Source organism: Lathyrus oleraceus, chromosome 6 (genome assembly GCF_024323335.1).
Source record: "Lathyrus oleraceus cultivar Zhongwan6 chromosome 6, CAAS_Psat_ZW6_1.0, whole genome shotgun sequence".
Lineage (NCBI taxonomy): Eukaryota > Viridiplantae > Streptophyta > Magnoliopsida > Fabales > Fabaceae > Lathyrus > Lathyrus oleraceus.
In genome coordinates, this window is record NC_066584.1 from 265,408,288 (window position 1) to 265,427,523 (window position 19,236).

At 39.0% G+C, this 19,236-nt stretch overlaps 1 protein-coding gene and 1 non-coding gene across 2 annotated transcripts; one reads left to right on the forward strand and one right to left on the reverse strand.

Moving 5' to 3' along the window:
- The first annotated feature begins 204 nt into the window (after positions 1 to 204).
- On the forward strand, positions 205 to 311 carry LOC127099529 (small nucleolar RNA R71). The gene has a single exon (XR_007794021.1). It is a non-coding gene; the product is annotated as a small nucleolar RNA R71 (small nucleolar RNA).
- An 8,824-nt stretch (positions 312 to 9,135) lies between these two features.
- LOC127095092 (uncharacterized) lies at positions 9,136 to 10,902 on the reverse strand. The gene is made up of 2 exons (XM_051033831.1): positions 10,079 to 10,902; positions 9,136 to 9,931 (listed from the first exon to the last, which is right to left on the reverse strand). Exons 1-2 carry the CDS (start codon positions 10,900 to 10,902, stop codon positions 9,136 to 9,138), a joined length of 1,620 nt encoding a protein of 539 aa, XP_050889788.1.
- Positions 10,903 to 19,236: the final 8,334 nt, after the last annotated feature.

Below are 19,236 nucleotides of genomic sequence, written 5' to 3' on the forward strand. Positions count from 1 at the left end.
TGCACTCCTCCTTGAGCTTCCTTCTTCTCAACTATCGCTCATTCGACTCCCCATGATTGATGGTTTTGAGCCATATCTTCGATGAGGGCACTAGCTTCAGGATAGGGTTTGTTCATCAGCGCACCGCCTGCGGCAGCGTCGATGGTCATCTTAGTGTTATAATGGAGTCCATTATAGAAGGTCTGAATGATTAACCAATTTTCTAAGCCATGATGTGGGCATGCTCTTAACAACTCTTTATATCTCTCCCAAGCTTCGAACAACGATTCTCCTTGGTTCTGGGTAAATCTAGTTATATGGTTTCGAAGAACGGCGGTCTTACTTGGGGGAAAATATCTAGCAAGGAATACTCTTCTAAGGTTATCCCAAGTCGTAATGGAGTTGGGTGGAAGGGAATCTAACCATGATAGGGCTTTATCTCTGAGGGAAAAAGGGAATAATCTTAAACGGATTGCCTCAGGAGAAGCTCCATTGGTTTTAAAAGTATCTGCTAATGGAAGAAAGATTTTTAAATGTTGGTTTGGGTTCTCAGTAGCGAGACCTGCGAATTGTCTCTGTTGCACTAGTTGCAACAGGGATGGTTTAAGTTCGAAATTATTAGCTGGGATGGTTGGGTTTATTATACTAGAACTAGGTTCTTCGTTGGATGGTTGGGCGAAGTCCTTAAGAGGTCTTTGGTTTTGATCTTCGACCATAGCTCTCCTAATTCTATGAAAGATTAAACGTGCGCGAGCGTAACGTTCAGGTTCCGCAAGAGGGTATACTAAGCTTCCGGTGCTGCGAGTTCTTCGTATTGACCGGCGGGTAATAACCTAAGTCTAAACGATATAACAACAGGGTATGAAATTTGACGAAATTGGTCCCCTGCAACGGCGCCAAAAACTTGATGCGTGCTTTTTGCAAGTATACCAACGCGTCAGAGTAATATAAAAGATTGTCGAATCCACAGAGACCAAGTGTCAATATATCATTATCTATTGTTATGGTGTTTATCTAAGGTAATAAAAAATAGAGGTTTTTAGAGTGTGCAATGAAAAGTAAAGTATTAAATAAAGTTCAATTTATAAAGATATGCTTGAATGTAATTCACATAATCAATTAATAATCCAAGTACTTGCTAATACAACTACTACTTGGGCAGTGTTTCCTACTTTGAAAAGAACCAACTTAACAGGAACTCTCGCTTTCGCGTATTCAGAACCGAGTTGTACTCACTAATCAAACCCTCTTATTGTCACTTATAAAAAGGCGCGCATTGTGTTAGAGTAGTAAACCTATATTTAAGAAATACAGTATCTTGACTAAGTTGAAAAGTATTTTAACATGGATTTCTTAACCAAAAGAGGTTCTCACGAACCAGACTCTAAACTTATAAACGCATCCGAAAATAGTTTTAAAATCACTTTTCTTCTCAAGTTAAAAACTCCTAATGAACTAAACAAAGCGCTTTCGCTGTATTTGAAATAGTTATAAATAACTAAGTTTAAAAAGACGTTGGACGGCTTTCGATCATACCCAATGGAAATTAAGTGCGGGAAAACTTAAGTTGAAAGTCAAAATAGCCCTTAAGTGTTTCTACGAACAATTGTACGGATTATCGGTTCAATTACGATTCTTACATTCTAACCTTATAGGTTTAGTTAGACATGGTAAAGTAAAGGTGCATTTTAATTTAAATAAAAGTAGTGTGAGTGCAAGAAATAAATAAAAGTAGTGCCAGTGCGAGAAATAAATGAAAGTAGTGCGAGTGCGGATAGTAAATAAAAGTAGTGCGAGTGCGGGAAATAAATAAAGTAAAGACAGTGCGGGAAATAAATAAAGTAAAGACAGTGCGGGAAATAAATAAAGTAAAGACAGTGCGGGAAAGTAAAGGAGATAAAGGCAAAGTAATAAAAACCTGCTCCAATCGGAGGGTTGAATAAAATGCGAAACGGAAATGAAAATGGCGGCAGGATTAACTTCCTTCCAAAGTGCTCCAAACTCGATTACAGACTCGATCATAAAACTCGATTACACAATTGTGGTGACACCCCAATGCGAAGCAACTACCACTTTAAAATACTGAATATATGCCTAAGTGAGACTAATTTTGCTCTGGATCTTCCTCTACTCTAAGTTTGGATGATTAAACAAATGAATTCGAGTCTCTATTTATAGGCAAGCAAAATGATGGAAATGACAAGGACGCCATTCAGTTTGAATTTGGGAGGGAAAACTTTTCCTCTCGTGGCGCCCGCCACAAGGCAAATCTGTGGCGCCTTAGTGGAAGTAGTGGGGAACATGACAGTTGAGGGAAGTTGAGCTAGGACACGTCATGGCAGGGTCCATGGCGCCAGCCACAGTGGGAGCCACAAGTACAAAATGCTGAATTTTAGGGTTTTTAGCTCTTTTTCACTCCTTTTCTCGATCGGGGCTCCGACTAAAGTAAAAACCTGAAAACAAAGAGAAACATAGTAATAACACAACAAAACAACAATAAAACTACTAAAATGCATGCGAAATCAGAGTCAAAAATACGGTGAATTTAGTGTCATCAATTATGCATGGTTATGATGATTATGCATGCAATGTGATGTATGCATTCTAAGTATCTTCTTAATGATAAAAGTTTGATGTCAAAAACCCAAGAGAATTAAGGGAAGAAAACTTCACTAGGGATTGAGGAAAAGGGTGATCACTCCTAGTAACGACTAGGGAAAAACAATACAGTGTTCCTTAGCAACGGCTGGAACACCTAACATCTATTGGGGGTTAAACAAACAAATTCAGTGATGATTCTTAGCAACTGATAGAACGCCTGACTCGCCCGGAGATGCGAGTTTTCCACGAAGGTACAGTGACGATTCTTAGCGATTGCTAGAATACCTGACTCGACTACAGATACAATTTTTCCACGAAGGTACAATGACGATTCTTAACGATGGTTAGAATACCTGAATCGATTGTGAAGGTAAACTTTTTATGAAGGCACAGTGATGATTCTTAGCGAAGGCTAGAATACCTGAATCGACTTGTGAAAGTAAACTTTTCATGAAGGTACAATGACGAATCATAGCGAAGGCTAGAATACCTGAAATCCTCCGGGAAGATCAAACAGTTCAGTGACGGTTCTTAGCAACAACTAGAATACTTGACTCTGCAAGGAAATTGGAAAATATGATGATGACTTCTGGGGATAGAAGAAGTGTAGCGATGTTTCTCAACATCGGCTAGAATGCTTGACTCCTCTAGGGAAATTTGAAACGAAACAAAATAGTTTAGCGATGATTCCTAGCCATGGCTGGAACACGCGGCTGTGTTTGAGGATGAACATTTATTAGGAAAAAATCCTAACAATGGTTGGGGAATTCCAAAGTCTGACGAGTTAATTTGAGTAAGTTAAGGAGATACTTATGTTGTGATGTTATGTATGCCAATGCATGCTTGGGCTTTCACGGGGGAATGTATGAAACACAGGGTTTGCAAGTTATGCCAAGTATGTTTGGGCTTCGCGGGGGAGTGTATTTGAGGCATGCCAATGGTGATTGGGCTCAAAAAGGGTGATTGGGGAAAGTGTAATGACTTTTCGGTACCTTGAGAAATTGGAGCTCGACGTCCAAGAAAGCACTAAAAGTAATATTTGAGAATTCCTAATGGGGAGAGAAATGACTGGCCTAGTCCCAGGAACTGTGTGGCGCCCTCGAGATGGAAATTCTCAAGGTGTTTTGATTACCTTTAGAAAATTTATGAAAGAAGTGTAATTCGATGTTGTCTCCCTTATAGTTTTTTTTTGAAAAAGGGTCTTTAATCGAAAATTTCCCATGTAATTTTATTTTAGAAAAAAAGTCATTTCGCAGACAAAGCAGGAAAAGTAAGAATATGGAGCACATGTGAGAGAACTGATTTTTATTGACAAGTGGTCCCAAAAATAGGGAATTTGTACAAAGGAAAGCAATTCCTAAAAGTGGCGAAAAGAAAAATGATAATTGTAATGGCAATGAAACATCTCAGGTTTCCACCAAGTTCTATCTCTGCTATAACCTCTATGCTTTTGGTCGTCCTTTGATCTTGCTTTCAGAAGGAGGGTGATAGGATTGACTTGCTGGGGGACCCACATAATTGATTTTTTGGGGAATCAAGAAGTATTCCTTGCGGGATGCAACCTCTTGCTCTTGTTAAATCCCTAATTTTTGCTTAGACCGCCCTTTCGGGTTTTTAGTCTACCGGGATACCCATTTTTTTTGCATAAGTTGCCCTTTCGAGTTTTCAATATATCGGGCTTTCTCTTTTTTTTAAGCATAGTATTTTTTGACTGCATCCGCATTTACCGGGGATGGAAGATCTTCCCCATCCATAGTTGCAAGGATTAAGACTCCTCCGGAGAAGACCTTTCTTTCAACATACGGGCCTTCATAGTTTGGCGTCCATTTTCCCCTTGGATCAATATGGATTGGGAGAATCTTTTTCAATACGAGGTCTCCGGCCTTTAGGCTATGGGGGAAAACCTTTTTGTCATGTGCCCTCTTGATGGGCTTTTGATAGAGTTGACTGTGGCAGATGGATGCCAAGCGCTTCTCATAAATGAGGTTTAGTTGGTCGAATCGAGCTTGTACCCACTCAGACCCATCAAGATTAACATCAATCAAAATCCTTAAGGAAGGAATCTCTACTTCGACTAGAAAGACTGCATCCACGCCATACACAAGGGAGAAGGGAGTTGCCCCAGCGGACGTGTGCCCGGAAGTATGATAGCCGTGTAATCCAAACGAGAGCATTTCGTGCCAATCTTTGTAGTTTTCTACCATCTTTTGCACGATCTTCTTGATGTTTTTGTTAGCTGCCTCAACAACGCCATTCATCTTAGGCCTATAAGGTGATGAGTTATGGTGGTCGATCTTGAAATCTCGGCATAGCTCTCTCATCATTTTATTATTGAGGTTAGATCCATTATCAGTAATAATCTTGTTTGGGGCCCCATAACGGTAAATGATTTCTTTCCTGAGGAATCGAGTCACCACTTGTCTAGTAACGTTGGCGTACGAGGCTGCTTCTACCCATTTTGTAAGATAGTCAATCGCTACAAGGATGAAGCGATGTCCATTCGAGGCAGTTGGATCTATGCGTCCGATCACATCAATGCCCCACATGGTGAAAGTCCAAGGTGATGTTAGGACATTAAAAGGCGTTGGCGACACATGGATCTTATCGGTGTAGATCTAGCACTTGTGACAGGTTTAGACATGGCGATGACAGTCAATCTCCATAGTCATCCAATAGTAGTCGGCCCTTAAGATTTTCTTTACCATAATGCTCCCATTGGCATGCGTCCCAAAGGATCCTTCATGAATTTCCATTATAATCTAGTTTTCTTCTTGCTTGTTCACACATCTAAGCAAAACCAAATCATAATTTCTCTTGTATAATACCCCTCCACTTAAGAAGAATTTAGATGATAGTTTTAGAAGATACTTCTTGTCGGTGATGGACACGTCCGCAGGGTACTCTTCGTTCTCTAAGAATTTCATGATGTCATAGAACCAAGGATGACCGTCAGCTTCGTCTTCTGCTGCTAGACAATAAGCAGGTTCGTCCAAGTAGTTCAGGTGAAAGGATGGCGCTTCGTTCTTCCACTTAACTTTAAACATGGACGCCAAAGTTGCCAAGACGTCAGCTAGCCGATTCTCTTCTCGAGGGATGTGGTGGAATGTAATTTCATCGAAGTAGGGGACTAGTTTCAAGACATGCTCTTTGAAAGGAATGAGCTTATGATCTCTAGAATCCCAATCTCCTTTGACTTGGATGATTACCAAGGCTGAATCTCCATAGACTTCCAGGATTTTGATCCTAAGATCGATAGCAACTTCAATACCAAAGATACAAGCCTCGTATTCGGCCATATTATTTGTACATTCAAAACATAATTTGGCGGTGAAGGGGAGGTGGAAATTAGTTGGAGAAGTAATTATCGCCCCAACGCCATTACCATGAGCATTAGAAGCTCCATCAAAAACCAAGGTCTATCAGGATCCAGGCTTGGGTCCTTCCTCGGGACCGGAGATGTTGCAATCCCTAATCAACATGATATCCTCGTTGGGGAACTCAAAATGCATAGACTGGTAGTCCTCCAAGGGCTGTTGTGCAAGATAATCAGACAATACACTCCCTTTGATGGACTTTTGAGTGACATGTTGGATATCGTACTCGGTTAAAGCCATTTGCCATTGGGTTACTCTACCGGTTAGAGCCGGCTTCTCAAAGATGTATTTGACAGGATCCGTCTTAGAGATTAACAATGTTGTATGAGTGAGCATGTACTGTCTTAAACGTTTGGCAGCCCATGCTAGTGCGCATCAAGTCTTTTCAAGCATCGAATACCTACTCTCGCAATCAATGAACTTCTTACTCAAGTAGTATATTGCATGCTCTATTCTACCAGTCTCGTCATGTTGGCTGAGGAAACATCCAATAGATCCTTCGAGAATGGTAAGATAAATGATTAATGGTCTACCAGGTACACGAGGCATCAACACAGGAGGTTCTTGCAAATACTCCTTTATTTTCTCAAATGCGTCTTAGCAATCATCGTTCCAAATGATGGCTTGATCCTTTCGAAGAAGTTTGAAGATTGGATCACAAGTGGCAGTGAGGGTAGATATGAACCTAGAAATTTAGTTCAATCTACCTAGGAATCCTCAGACTACCTTCTTGGTTTTGGGTGTAGGCATCGCTTGTATGGCCTTCACTTTCTCGGGATCTACTTCAATACCATGTTGGCTGACAATAAAACCTAGCAATTTTCCGGATCTTACCCCAAATGTGCATTTTTTGGGATTAAGCCTCAATTTGAACTTCCTCAACCTCTCAAACAACTTTTCTAGATTGACAAGGTGTTCCTCTTCAGTTTGAGACTTGGCTATCATATCGTCGACGTAGACCTCTATCTCTTTATGGATCATATCGTGAAAGAGAGTGACCATGGCTCATTGGTATGTGGCGTCGGCGTTCTTCAATCCAAAAGGCACCAACTTGTAGCAGAAGGTGCCCCATGGTGTTATGAAAGTGGTTTTCTCCATATCTTCTTGAGCCATGCGGATCTGGTTATAACCGGAGAAACCATCCATAAAAGAGAAAACAGAGAACTGAGCAGTATTGTCTACTAGCACGTCAATGTGTGGTAGTGGAAAGTCATCTTCTAGGACTTTCTCTATTTAGATCTCTATAATCTACGCACATTCTTACTTTTATATCCTTCTTAGGTACAAACACAATGTTAGCAATCCATTGAGGATAATTGGAGACTACTAGGAAGCCGACGTTGAGTTGTTTTTGTACCTCCTTATTGATTTTCATAGCCATATCGGGATGGGTCTTTCGTAGCTTTTACTTTACTGGAGGGCATTCTTTTTAAGAGGAAGATGGTAGACCACAATGTCGGTATCAAGGCTGGGCATGTCTTAGTATGACCATGCAAACACATCTTTGTACTCCTTCAAGAGTTCTATCAATTTTGCCTTTACCTCGTATTATAGAGCAGAGCCAACTCGGACTTCTTTTGCTTCCTCGTCTGTCCCAAGGTTAATCACTTCCACTGGTTCTTCGTGCAACTGGATGACTTTTTCCTCTTGCTTGAGCAGCCTTTCCAATTCTTCAGGAAGTTCGGCCTCTTCCTCACACTCTTCATCGGCTAGATTAATTGGGTTGTCAAAGTCATATGAGACTGTAGCAGAATTATCATTGGTGGTTGTCGAGGATGATCTGCATGACTTAAGGTTCACGAATTTTATTGATATGAAAGAAATGATGATTTGAATTTTTTTTAAAGAAAATTGCCATTTTGAAAAAAGTGAAATAAAATAAATGAAAGACAAGGATCTCAAAATTGATTATGAACATGAACCTTTTTTTATTGATTAATAAGGAAATTTGATGAGACCCCACAAATGATTCCCCCATGCCTTGGGCTTGACATGGGCTCTTTTGATAAAAAGGATGGAAAACAACATTGGGAATTACATTTTAATCAGGGTCACTTTAGGTATTTCAATCTCGGCCCATTTGGTGGCCTCCTTTCCATCAGTCTTTGTGAAGATCAATCCGGCATCTTCTTCTTCATCTTCTTTTACGGTGCAGATACGACTGTCATCAAGGTAACCGGCGCTCGAGATGTTTTCGGATAGCGGGAAAATTGATCCCTTTGCAGCTATCGCCGTAGGCTTCTTCAAATTCTGGGAGTTATAACCTAACCGGTACGGTTCTTATTGGCCGGAAGTTCAAGCAATCTTCCCCATCCTTGGGGGTGTCCATCCTTTATGATGGTCAGGGCTTCCTTAAGAGATGCCATTGGAGATTTAGCATCTTTTGATTCATCCTTTGATGGGTAAACCATTTCAACATTGATAACTTCGAATGACTGGAATGGGATTTCCCTTATCTCCCCTTCTCCTTCAATGTATCGGAAAAATGTGAGGTGAGTTACTACAATGTCCTCCTCACCCTCGACAACAATTAGTTTATCATCAGCTAAGAATTTCAATTTTTGGTGGAGCGTTGAAGTGACTCCACCAGCTGAATGGATCCAAGGCCTTCCAAGCAGAAAACTGTAGGCTGGATAGATGTCCATTACGAAGAAAGTGATAAGGAAAGTATAGGGACCAATCTTCATAGGAAAATTCACCTCACCGATTACAGTCCTCCTACTCCCATCAGATGCTCTTACTATAAGCTCGCTCGGCTTCATTACAAGTCCTTCAACAATTAGCTTAGCAAGAGAGCTCTTAGGCATCACATTGAGGGAAGACCCAGTGTCTACCAAAACTCTTGATATGACTGTTTCCACACACTCAATAGAAATGTGGAAAACTTTGTTATGATTCCTCCCTCGGCGGGAAAATCTTCATCACTGAAACCCAAGATTAATCTAGTAGTGATATTGTTAACTACCCCTTCAAACTGATAAACTGAGATCTCTTGCAGTACGTGAGTTGTCCTTAGAAATTTTACCAATACATCCCTATGGGCCTCTAAGCACATTAATAAAGACAACATTGAGATCTTCGAGGGTGTCTGGTTAAGCTGATCAACTACTCGATAATCACTCTTCTTGATAATGCGTAAGAACTTGTCTACTTCATTGGAAGGTGCATGGTCTTGTCTTTGCTAAGCTCCATCAATTTGTTTGCCTTTGTCTGAAGTTGAAGGATTGATAGTTCCAATTAGAGTGGATGTCAGCGCAAATATCTTTCCGCTTCTCGTAATTCCGCCAGTGCCTGTGATATTGATCATTGGATCACTAGACTTCAACGGTTCTTCTTGAATCTTCTGACCATGAATGTAGACTGAGGTTTCATACATCCATGGGACTTCCTTGGTGTCTACATACGGGAATGGTGTGGGAATTGTTATTATGATTGGAGTAACAGGATTTGTTAACAGAGTTAACTGAGAGAAGTCATATGGAATTTGTAGAGGAGGGACATCGTCGTATGGTATCTCGAGGGTAGACACATCTTCTTTTGTGGATGGGTAGTCTACCACCAAAATACCTTGGTCCATTAATTGTTGTCTGACAGACTTCAACGTTCTACATTGTTGCAGGTTAATCAGACAGTGTTCACAATCATTACTACAAATGGGAAAGGCATTATCCCTCATTAAAGCATTCTTGATCTCGATGAGTGGTGTTTTTAACTCGTCCACACAAGACATCAATCTTCTTCCATTGCCAGCTTCCATCATATTCACGACCGCATTGTTGTGAGGGGGCATTGGGTTGTTACTTACATTTGCCCCCTTCGGGGAAAACACGATTTCCTTAGAATAAATAAGATCTTGAACCTTGTACTTTAACACTTTACAATTATCGATTGAATGCCCAGAAGCACTAGAATGAAATTCACAATGGGCATTTGCATCATAACTAGGAGGAAGAACCGCTGGTGAGGGTCCTAACTCCCTTAATTGTACAAGTTATCCCCTCAATCAATATGGTAGAATGTGGCTATACGGCATAGGAACTGTGTCAAATCATCTCTCGGGCCTCCACATCCTTTGTTGTTGTTGTTGATATTATGGTTGCTGACGTTGCGGTTGTTGTTGATACCGTTGTTGTTGTGGTTGCTGGTAGCGTTGATGTTGTTGAGTTTGAACAAGAATTGTAAATGGTTGTTGTTGACTTGGTTGGACGGGAACTGTGGCGGTTACTTGTGGATAAGAGGCATTTCTTGTTCGAATGATAGAGGTGGCATTGGTCTCTCCTTCTCGTTTTTTATTATAGGGAACAAAAGGTTTCTTCGATGCACTAGAAGTACTGGTGGAGTTCTGGATCTTTCCCATTTTAATCATATTTTCTATTCTTTCACCGGCTATGACCAGGTCGGAAAAGCCTGAAGAGGTTCTCCCTACCATTCTGTCAAGGTATGGACCTTGCAGGTTTCCCATAATCATGTCTACCAATTCTCTTTCTAGCAATGGGGGTTGTACCCTAGCAGCTAATTCCCTCCACTGTTGGGCATACTCTTTGAAGGACTCCTCAAACCTTAGAGTCAGATTTTGGAACTGCGTGAGATTAGGTGCCATATCAGTGTTGTACTGATAGTGCTTGAGGAATGCCTCGACCATTTCCCTCCATGTGTGAATATGGCTGCCCTCGAGTTGCAAATACCAATCCAAGGATGCCCCACTGAGGGAATATTGGAAAAAATGCATTAAAAGTTGATCATCGTCGGAATAAGCAACCATCTTTCGGCAGTATGCCCTAATGTGAGTCCTAGGGTCGCTATTTCCCTTATATTTTTCAAAGTCTGAAACTTTGAACTTGGCCGGAATGATGACCCTAGGCACCAGACACATTTCTTCCACATAAAGGCCCAAAACATTAGTGTTCCCCATTGCCTTGAGCTTTTCCTCGATAGCCTTTACCCTCATTTCCACCTTGTTGGTTGATGAACCGAAGGCTTCATCTTGAGAAACATCCCTGGTCCGAAGAACGCATAATGTTGGTCGTCTATTTTAAAAACATGAGGACGAGGATTGCGGTTTGGAACACCGCCGGGTGCACTAATGTTTATCGGAGGATCAACTTGAGGAACTGGAGTCGGAGTCTCGACCGCTGGAGGTGTAGGAGGATTGGTAGTACTGACACGTTGATTCATTTCTTCTTGCATCTTTGCCATAACCTCTTGGCCACTTGCGGCTGCTTGAATAGTCTCCATCAACTGACACATTTCGGACCGCACCTGGGATACTTCCTCTTGAAGGACAACTTGGTTCTCTTGGAGTTGCTCCATGACAGCTTGTCGACGTCCTCGTGATCGTACCGGAAAGTCAACTTTGGAGAGTGGTTCTGGTCAGAAAAAAAGGGTGGATGGATGAGTTTTTTATGTTTTTGTGTTTCGAAAGATGAAAAGGATGCATGAATGTTTTTTTTTGTTTTATTTTAAAGCAAAGCTCTTTTAGTTATTTGTGTTTATTCATTGCAAAAACTACTTGACGATTCATGTTCACAATCATAAATAAAGGAAAACACAATAGAAAATCACAACTTGCATTCATCCTTTGAAGGGAAAATAGACTGCAATACATAGAAGTTGCAAAATACAAGTAACGGAAGCAAATAAACCAACTAGATATCCACCCTAAAAGTGACCCCTTGAGACTTGCGGAGAGCCTCAATGTCAGTGATGAGTTCAACCATCATCCTCTTGCAGAACTTGACGAAGTGGTAGACCTCTTAGGGGGTATTATTTGGGTACATGATCAAATCCGTCTCCTTCAACTTGTCAGGAAAGTCTTGAAGGGAATAGTTAGTTAATACCATTATGCAGGTGTACTTGTCCCCCCATTCTTCGTAAAGGGTGTAGCGGTGTATTCGTCACTTTATGATTTATTGATTAAATCAAAAGCAAAGCATACAAAGAATCGAGTCGCCACCGCACTTTTATTTATCCAAAGGAATGGCTAAAAAGCGAACAAAAGCCTAAGAAGTTTTAAACATAGAAAACTAATGAAAAGATCAGAGATCTGGATAAGGGGTTAATTACGCAATGGGAAGGTGTTAGGCACCCAAAACGTCCTAGGTACTCATAGGGAGCCCTTTTCACAACTTGTTGTATGAAATGTTATTTGTTTATGAAATATTTATTGTGCAAACATGGATTGAAGGGATGAGAAAAGAATATACAATTTTTATTGTTTTTGTGTTTGAACGAATGAACCCGTTGCCTACGTACCTTTCCATGGAAGGTAAGGATCAAAACGCCGTAGTTCGGCTAAAAGATTTCCAAAAGTGAGTGAATTGATTTTAAAACAAAAGCCCTAAGGTCTTTCGTTATCCACGGGAGAAAACTCAACCTTATACAAACAACAAGTCCACCATGTGAGAAAAGCTTCAACTTGCTAGTGAGGGGTTAACCCTATAATAAGCAAGGAAGTCTTACAATTCAATCACTAAGGACAAAAGGTGAGATTAACATCAACCAAGTAGGATAAATCAAACCTATGGCTAATGTATGAAAACTTATCAAGAATGGACAAAGCCACAAAACAATTGAATGAGTGGAATTAACCAATTAGGATTATTCACAAAAGTGGTCAAGATATGATTAGAATTCAATTCAAAAGAAGTATTGAGAAAATGAAGTTTGAAAATCAAAGGCTTAAGGCCTAGGTTTCTAATTTGAAAAGAAATGAAAATGTTTGCACAATAGTTTTCTTGTTTTGGGTTAACATGCAAATGGAGGTTTAAAGAAACAAAAGGTGGGAGGGTGAGGAAGTAAAACTTCTTAGATGTTCACCTCTTTAGATCATATGTAGATGATTCAAGTGATTCCTTTGGAATAGGCAACAATGCAAATAACAGATGAACAAAGTAAATGGATACCGGATGCCAATCAATGGACTTATTCCAATCTCACAAAACGAAAATGGATACCGGAAGCCAATCAATGGACTTATACCAATCTCCTAAAGCAAAAAGAAACAATGATACCAGATGCCAATCAATGGACTTATACTAGTCTCACAAAACAAAAATGGAAACATGGATACCAGATTCCAATTAATGGACTTATACCAGTCTCACAAAACAAAATGAAACAAGGATACCAGATGCCAATCAATGGACTTATACCAGTCTCCTACCATATCATGGGAAACAACTGCCAAGCAATGGGCTTATGCTTGCCTCCTCCATGGACAAAAGAAAATGTTACAAAGTAATGAACAATGTTTATGAAATGATATACAAGTGATGATGATAAATGCACAAAGGCACACTCAAGCAAATATGCACAGATGAATCAAGTAAGCAACAAACAAGTCAATTAGCACACACTATATACAATCAATTAGGCTCAAGCAAGGTTAAGCTTTACAGCCAACTGGAATGGGGTATTTTAAGCTCTTAACCCTAACATTGAGAGTTAGGGTGAAGCAGATGAAATGGAGATGAGGGGTGTGCCTCATAGCTCTTATCCCTGGTCAGGGAGAGCTTTGATCAATGGAAAGTGTGGGAGTTCAGAAAGTTGGAACTCTTCTCCACAAATGGACTCTATAAGATCTTGGGTTATTATTCACCATGCATCAACACATGGTGTGAGCAAGGTGAATGACACACTGAGTAGCAGGAGATGGATTACACATATCTTTTATCTGCCAATTGCCTCATAAGAGGACTTTACCTGATTGGCACAAAAATTAAACAATCACAAGCATTGCCTCTTAAGGAGGGCTTCAGACAGGTGCCTACCAATAACAGTAGGTCTTCCAGACTACATGAAGATTAGAGATTATACCTAAGTGGTAAAGCAACCAAGCAAAAGCAAAGTTCAAATGAACTTAAAGCAACTTAGGTACCTGTGGAAACACTAAACAGATCAGTACAATACTCAGACAAACAGACAACAGTTAATAAGCAACAGATGATCTCAATGTACAAAATGTGTAAGCCATAAGGCAAAACTCAAATGAGTTAGCATCAACCTACAAAACACATAAGTGTTAGTAATCAAAAGCAAACATCAACAATCACATGATGAAGCATCATCCATTATGGCATTTGGATGCTTTAACCTCAAATCAAAACTCAAATATAAGCAACAAACCACTAGGTCAAAGCCTAGGGTCAAAGATGGAGAATTTTTTTGAAACAGGAGCTGAAATTTAACACAAAGTAACTTCACACACATCTTGACATATCCTAAAAAGGCTCACATCAAAATCAATCACCAAATGCATTTCATGATCAAAATAAGTTCAAGGCAATTTCAAAGCTCATATGTGATCAACATGAATGAAAAATTCAAATCAAAACAGAAATGATTCAAATGAATCTGAAAAAATTCATGCACATTCAGGACATCTAACATGATCAACATACAAAAAATCAGGGGAATCAGAGATCATTTGGCATAGAAATCAAGTTGGACAAGTTGGACAAGCAAAGGTGTGACACAAATTGTCACACCAAGTTAGCAAAAGCATAAAACAGCAATGGTAATTGAGAAAAATGTCAAACCAAAACCAAAATGTCAAGCAATGTGTCTAGATTCATCATACAAAATTTCACATTCATTGGATAAGAAACAAGCATTTCACAATGAGATAAGCAAGGCAAGGTCACACATGCATATGTATCCAATCATCCTAGCACAAATTATTTTTCCAGCAAAGCACAACTTGCAAATTTATACTCATGAAAATCTATATAGGATAAGGAGCATTGTGCAAAACATTGGAATGAAATTGATGCATTTTTCAATTTATAATGATTTTTTGAAGTTAAGGAAAAAATTAAAAATTAAAATGGACATAGCATGTGAAAATAGGAGGGAAAATGTAAAAATGATGAAGCATTTGAATTTATGCACGAGCCAAGGATCGAAGCCAGGGAGAATTTGAAATTGATGCGCGCGCTTCCAAAACGGTGACGTTTTGGTCTTAAACCCTAGCGCTCCAGAATTCGTAGCTAAATGAAGGATTCGTAGCAAAACCAAAGCAAAACCGTGGCAAATTCTGGAAACGATGATCTTCATCTTCATGAAGATGAACAGTGTACATGTTCATGCACGTCCATAAATATTTCTCCAGAAATCAAAATCAAATACATGAATGTGTAATGCGTTCAATGGAGATCATGAATCAATGAATAGCTAAGCATAATTTCACGTATTAAGATCAAATCGAACAAAATAATATTCATGCATGAAACTTTAATCAACCCTAACTCAGTCAATAGGACACCAAATTGCACGATTCAAAGCTCAGATTCATCAGGACAACCAGATCTACAATAACATAGCAATGGATTTTAAAAATAAGAGATTCGAATTGTGACCTCTTGAAGTGCAGAAACTGGAATCGTGCTCTGCAAAGCTCAGCAATGGCTCAAAGTTCCTCCACAATGCTTATTGAAGTGATTGATGATGAATTTGAAGCTCAACTGCACATGAATCCAGCAGATTTTGAAATCACCATGGATGCTTCAAGCTTTGAATCTGGTTCAATATGGCACGATTCCTTCCAATTCCACGTTCAAATCTTCTCAGAAATACTTCAGGATCATGAATCAATCAAGAGAAAGTGTTCTTGTGTGAAGAAATTGGAAAAAAAATTGAGAGAAAAATTTGGAGAATTTTGAGATTCAGATCTGAAATTGTAGTTAATGGCAAATGCAGTTATGTTTAACCTTATATATGCCATGGTAATCATGTTTAAAACCTGTTTAAGCCAAAGCTAATGGAGATTAGCAACTTATGAGGTGTATGTACAAAAATGGTTCTTCACCTCATGCACTTCATGCATGCGTGAACAGTGCCAGAACAAGGCCCAAAATCACTTAAAATGAGTTCATGCACCCTTTGGAATTGGTTTTGTATGCATATGATTCACCAAAATGGTTTTGTGAAATTTCTTTTGAAAATCTTCATGAATGATCATATGATAATGCAAATGGAATTCAAGCCATGTAATGGATGTTTTGGAAACTACAAGTCATGAGGAGAATATAGCAAAAAGAACCACTCATTTTGGAGCTTTGGTTGAAAAGTTATGCTCATTTGAAGTCCCATGCATACTTTGCCATGATTTGATCATATCTCCTCAACCACACATTAGAAATTCATGATCTTGGAGATTTTGGAAATGGGAGAGAAAGATCTACAACCTTCATGTTCAACAAAATTTCATTTGAAGCCTTCTTGATGATGTAATATTGAGTTGAAGTTGGTCCAAAAGCTTTCCATTTTTGGAAAGTTCAAATTATAGGTCACTTGCTATTTTTGGAAATTTTTGACCTGACTTCAAATTCATCAATGTGAGTGTTTGAAATGTCAAATGAGACTTGTTTGAACATGAATGAAGTATTTCTAATCACTTCCCATTTCCAAATCCACAGTTGACTTTGCAGTTGACTTTCTAGGTCTTCAGATGACTGGGAAGTGTTCTGATGAAATTCAAGCCTCTACCACTTGGGATTTTTGCTTCAAAATGACATCATAACTCATATGAACTCTTGATAATGATTGTGGGGTCCAAATCTCAAGAATGACCACCATCTATTGCTCAATGAATGCCTTTGATTGCCTTGACTTGTTAATGCTTCATCTGCAAGACAAAGGTTAGATGACATATTTTTGTACTTTTTGGTTAGTGATAAAAAGAAAAACAATGATATACAAATGCAAACATGCTTGGTGATCAAGAACCACTCTCAAAAAGATGACCCACCCACAGGGAAGGAAGCAAGGTGTCCAATGATCCTTGAGGCAATGCAATGATATGATATGATGCCATGAGGGATCTTAGGGACAAAATTGGGGTCTTACAAAGGGCTTGGAGATTATGGATGATTTCATCCCTTTGAGCAATGGAAGCTTCAAATCCATGGCAACGCTCCTCCCAATGTCTACAATTGTTTTGCAACTCTACATAGGCTTAGTCATAGATTCCTCTCTTCAAGTTCTTGATTTGCTCGCAAGCTCGTCCAAGGTTGAACTGCCCACACATGAAGCTTCAGTGAATCTTTTCTTTCTCTAGTTGTTCCTTGGATAGAAAGTCCTTATACTCTTTTAGAATGGTCTTTAGTTCGAGAATCTGGGCCTCATAATCTTCCCTCGCTTCCTTCTTCATGGCATTAGATCTCTCGACAGTATTTTCAAGGTCCTTGATGATTTGGGACGCTCGATCTAACTTGTTGTTGCAGAAGTCTAGCTCAGAATTAGCTCCTTGTAATCCACCATCCCAAACTCTTTGTCCCTCGGCTAATCGGAGCCTCTTCTTGCTGTCTTCAAATATCTCACAAACTTGCTTACCCTTATCCTCCAAGACGTGGTTACGTTCCTTGGCACGATTAAGTTGGACTCATAATTGAGTATTTTCCAACTCAAGGATAGGCTCGGGCTCGGGCATCAACGGGAATGAAGAAGGATCAAACATAAACGACATCTTAACAACCCTAACCCTTTGTTTTACCCACACATAGTAGGGTTCCTTGGCTAGTGTAATGGGAAATTCATGATCGTCAAGCTATTGACAAGCTATAGATCAAATAACAAGAGTCGCCACCGCACTTTTATTGTTTCCAAGGGAAAAGGGAAAAAGTACGAACAAAACCCAAAAAGTAAGAAGTATTCAAATAAAAACTAATAAAAGTCAGAGATCACAAGTAAGGGGGTTGGTTACACAGAGGGATGGTCTTAGAACCCAAAGTGTCCTAGGTACTCCTAAGGAGCCCTTTTTGTGTGCATATGTATTTTTGTACAAAGTTATGTTCACAAACAAATAGAAAGGAGGGATTAGAAAAAAATTCATTCAGTATATTTTTGTGTTTGACAAGTCCTTCGGACTTTTGCCTACGTACCAACATAAAAATGAGGGATCAAAACCTTATAGTTCGTGATACAAATTCAAAATGGATGCATTGATTTAAAAAAAATTTAAGTTTGAAAGGCACAAAGGCCCAAAATGGTTTGAATGTGTTAGTTCTTTTTGGCTTTTTCAAAGTTTCAATCAAGTATAGTTAAGTTTATTTACAAGTTTGATTTAAGAAAAAAGTTTGAAAATGCAATGGTATAAGGACAAAGTTTCTATCTTTTTGCAAAGTGGTCAAAGTTTAGAACAAAATAAGGTCAATCAAAGAAGATTTTGAAAAGGGAGGGAGAGATTTTAAAATTAAAGAAATACGGAGAAGATGAAGAGACTAATTCTATGCACAAAATTAAAATTTGAGAGTTGAAAAGATCTGACCAAATGGGTAGCAATCCAATAGACAAGAATTTAATAGAAAACCAGAATTCCCTTGGACATTTAGAATCAAGAAACACACAAATGGACAATTATATTATCTTGAAGAGAAAAGGCATCAAATAAAGATAGCCACATCCAAGCTTTATCCATTCCATGATCTTCCTCAAAATTAGCGCATGTAGTAGATGAATTGCACTAGCCACAGGTTCAAAGTAACAGCTATATAATGATCATGTTGCAGATGAACTCAGAGGGTCTTGAATGATGTATTAGATGAAGTTTCAAATTACAAGAACTTGGTTTCTCAATAAGTTGGAATTGGCCAAGTCCTTTAGCATAGGAATGTTGCCTAAGTTCTAAGTCCAATTTGTCCAAGATCAAGCCAACAGTCCACACAAAAGTTTTTTAGGGTTTTTGTTGTTATTATGTACATTAATGGTCAAAGACCACACAAACAAGCAAAGTATATAAAAATAAGATATATCACACAATATGGTCCAAGTGGACAAAGTGAAAATTGCATTAACATAAACAATTATAATGATATGAACAATGACAAATGAATAAAAGCTAGAATTATATGACATTAAAGTTAATGGCTGGAATTTAAAAGTTAGTTTTTAATAGGTTAGAATTTAGTATTGTTTTTCTTTTGCTTTTCATTTTTTAGACATTCTTTGGAGAACACTGAACCCACTTATCACAAGCATGGATTCTTGAGCCAAGACATCTTCCAAAGAAAGGAAAAAACGCCAAGTTTCCACATAATACCATGAAAGACGGGAGAATTACAATCTCACTATCTAGAATGTTATGCCTTTTGTGTAACAAATTTAGCGCTCTGAAACATACCACACACAAAAAGAATATGCAAAAGGTGTGGCCTAATCTCATCCATATTCATGTTAATTTTTCAAACAACTAGCTTTAGGACTTTGAGATATCATAGGCCAAATGAGATGTGTAGCGGCAAATTCATGATCGTCAATCTATTGACAAGCTAGAGATCAAATAACA

What these genes read in the sequence shown, in the direction of transcription:
- LOC127095092 (XM_051033831.1), bottom strand. Translation starts at nt 10,902, where the DNA reads ATGAGGGTAAAGGCTATCGAGGAAAAGCTCAAGGCAATGGGGAACACT. An exon ending in CAGCAACCACAACAACAACG is followed by an intron (nt 9,932 to 10,078) that starts GTATCAACAACA and finishes TGTACAATTAAG; the next exon opens with GGAGTTAGGACCCTCACCAG.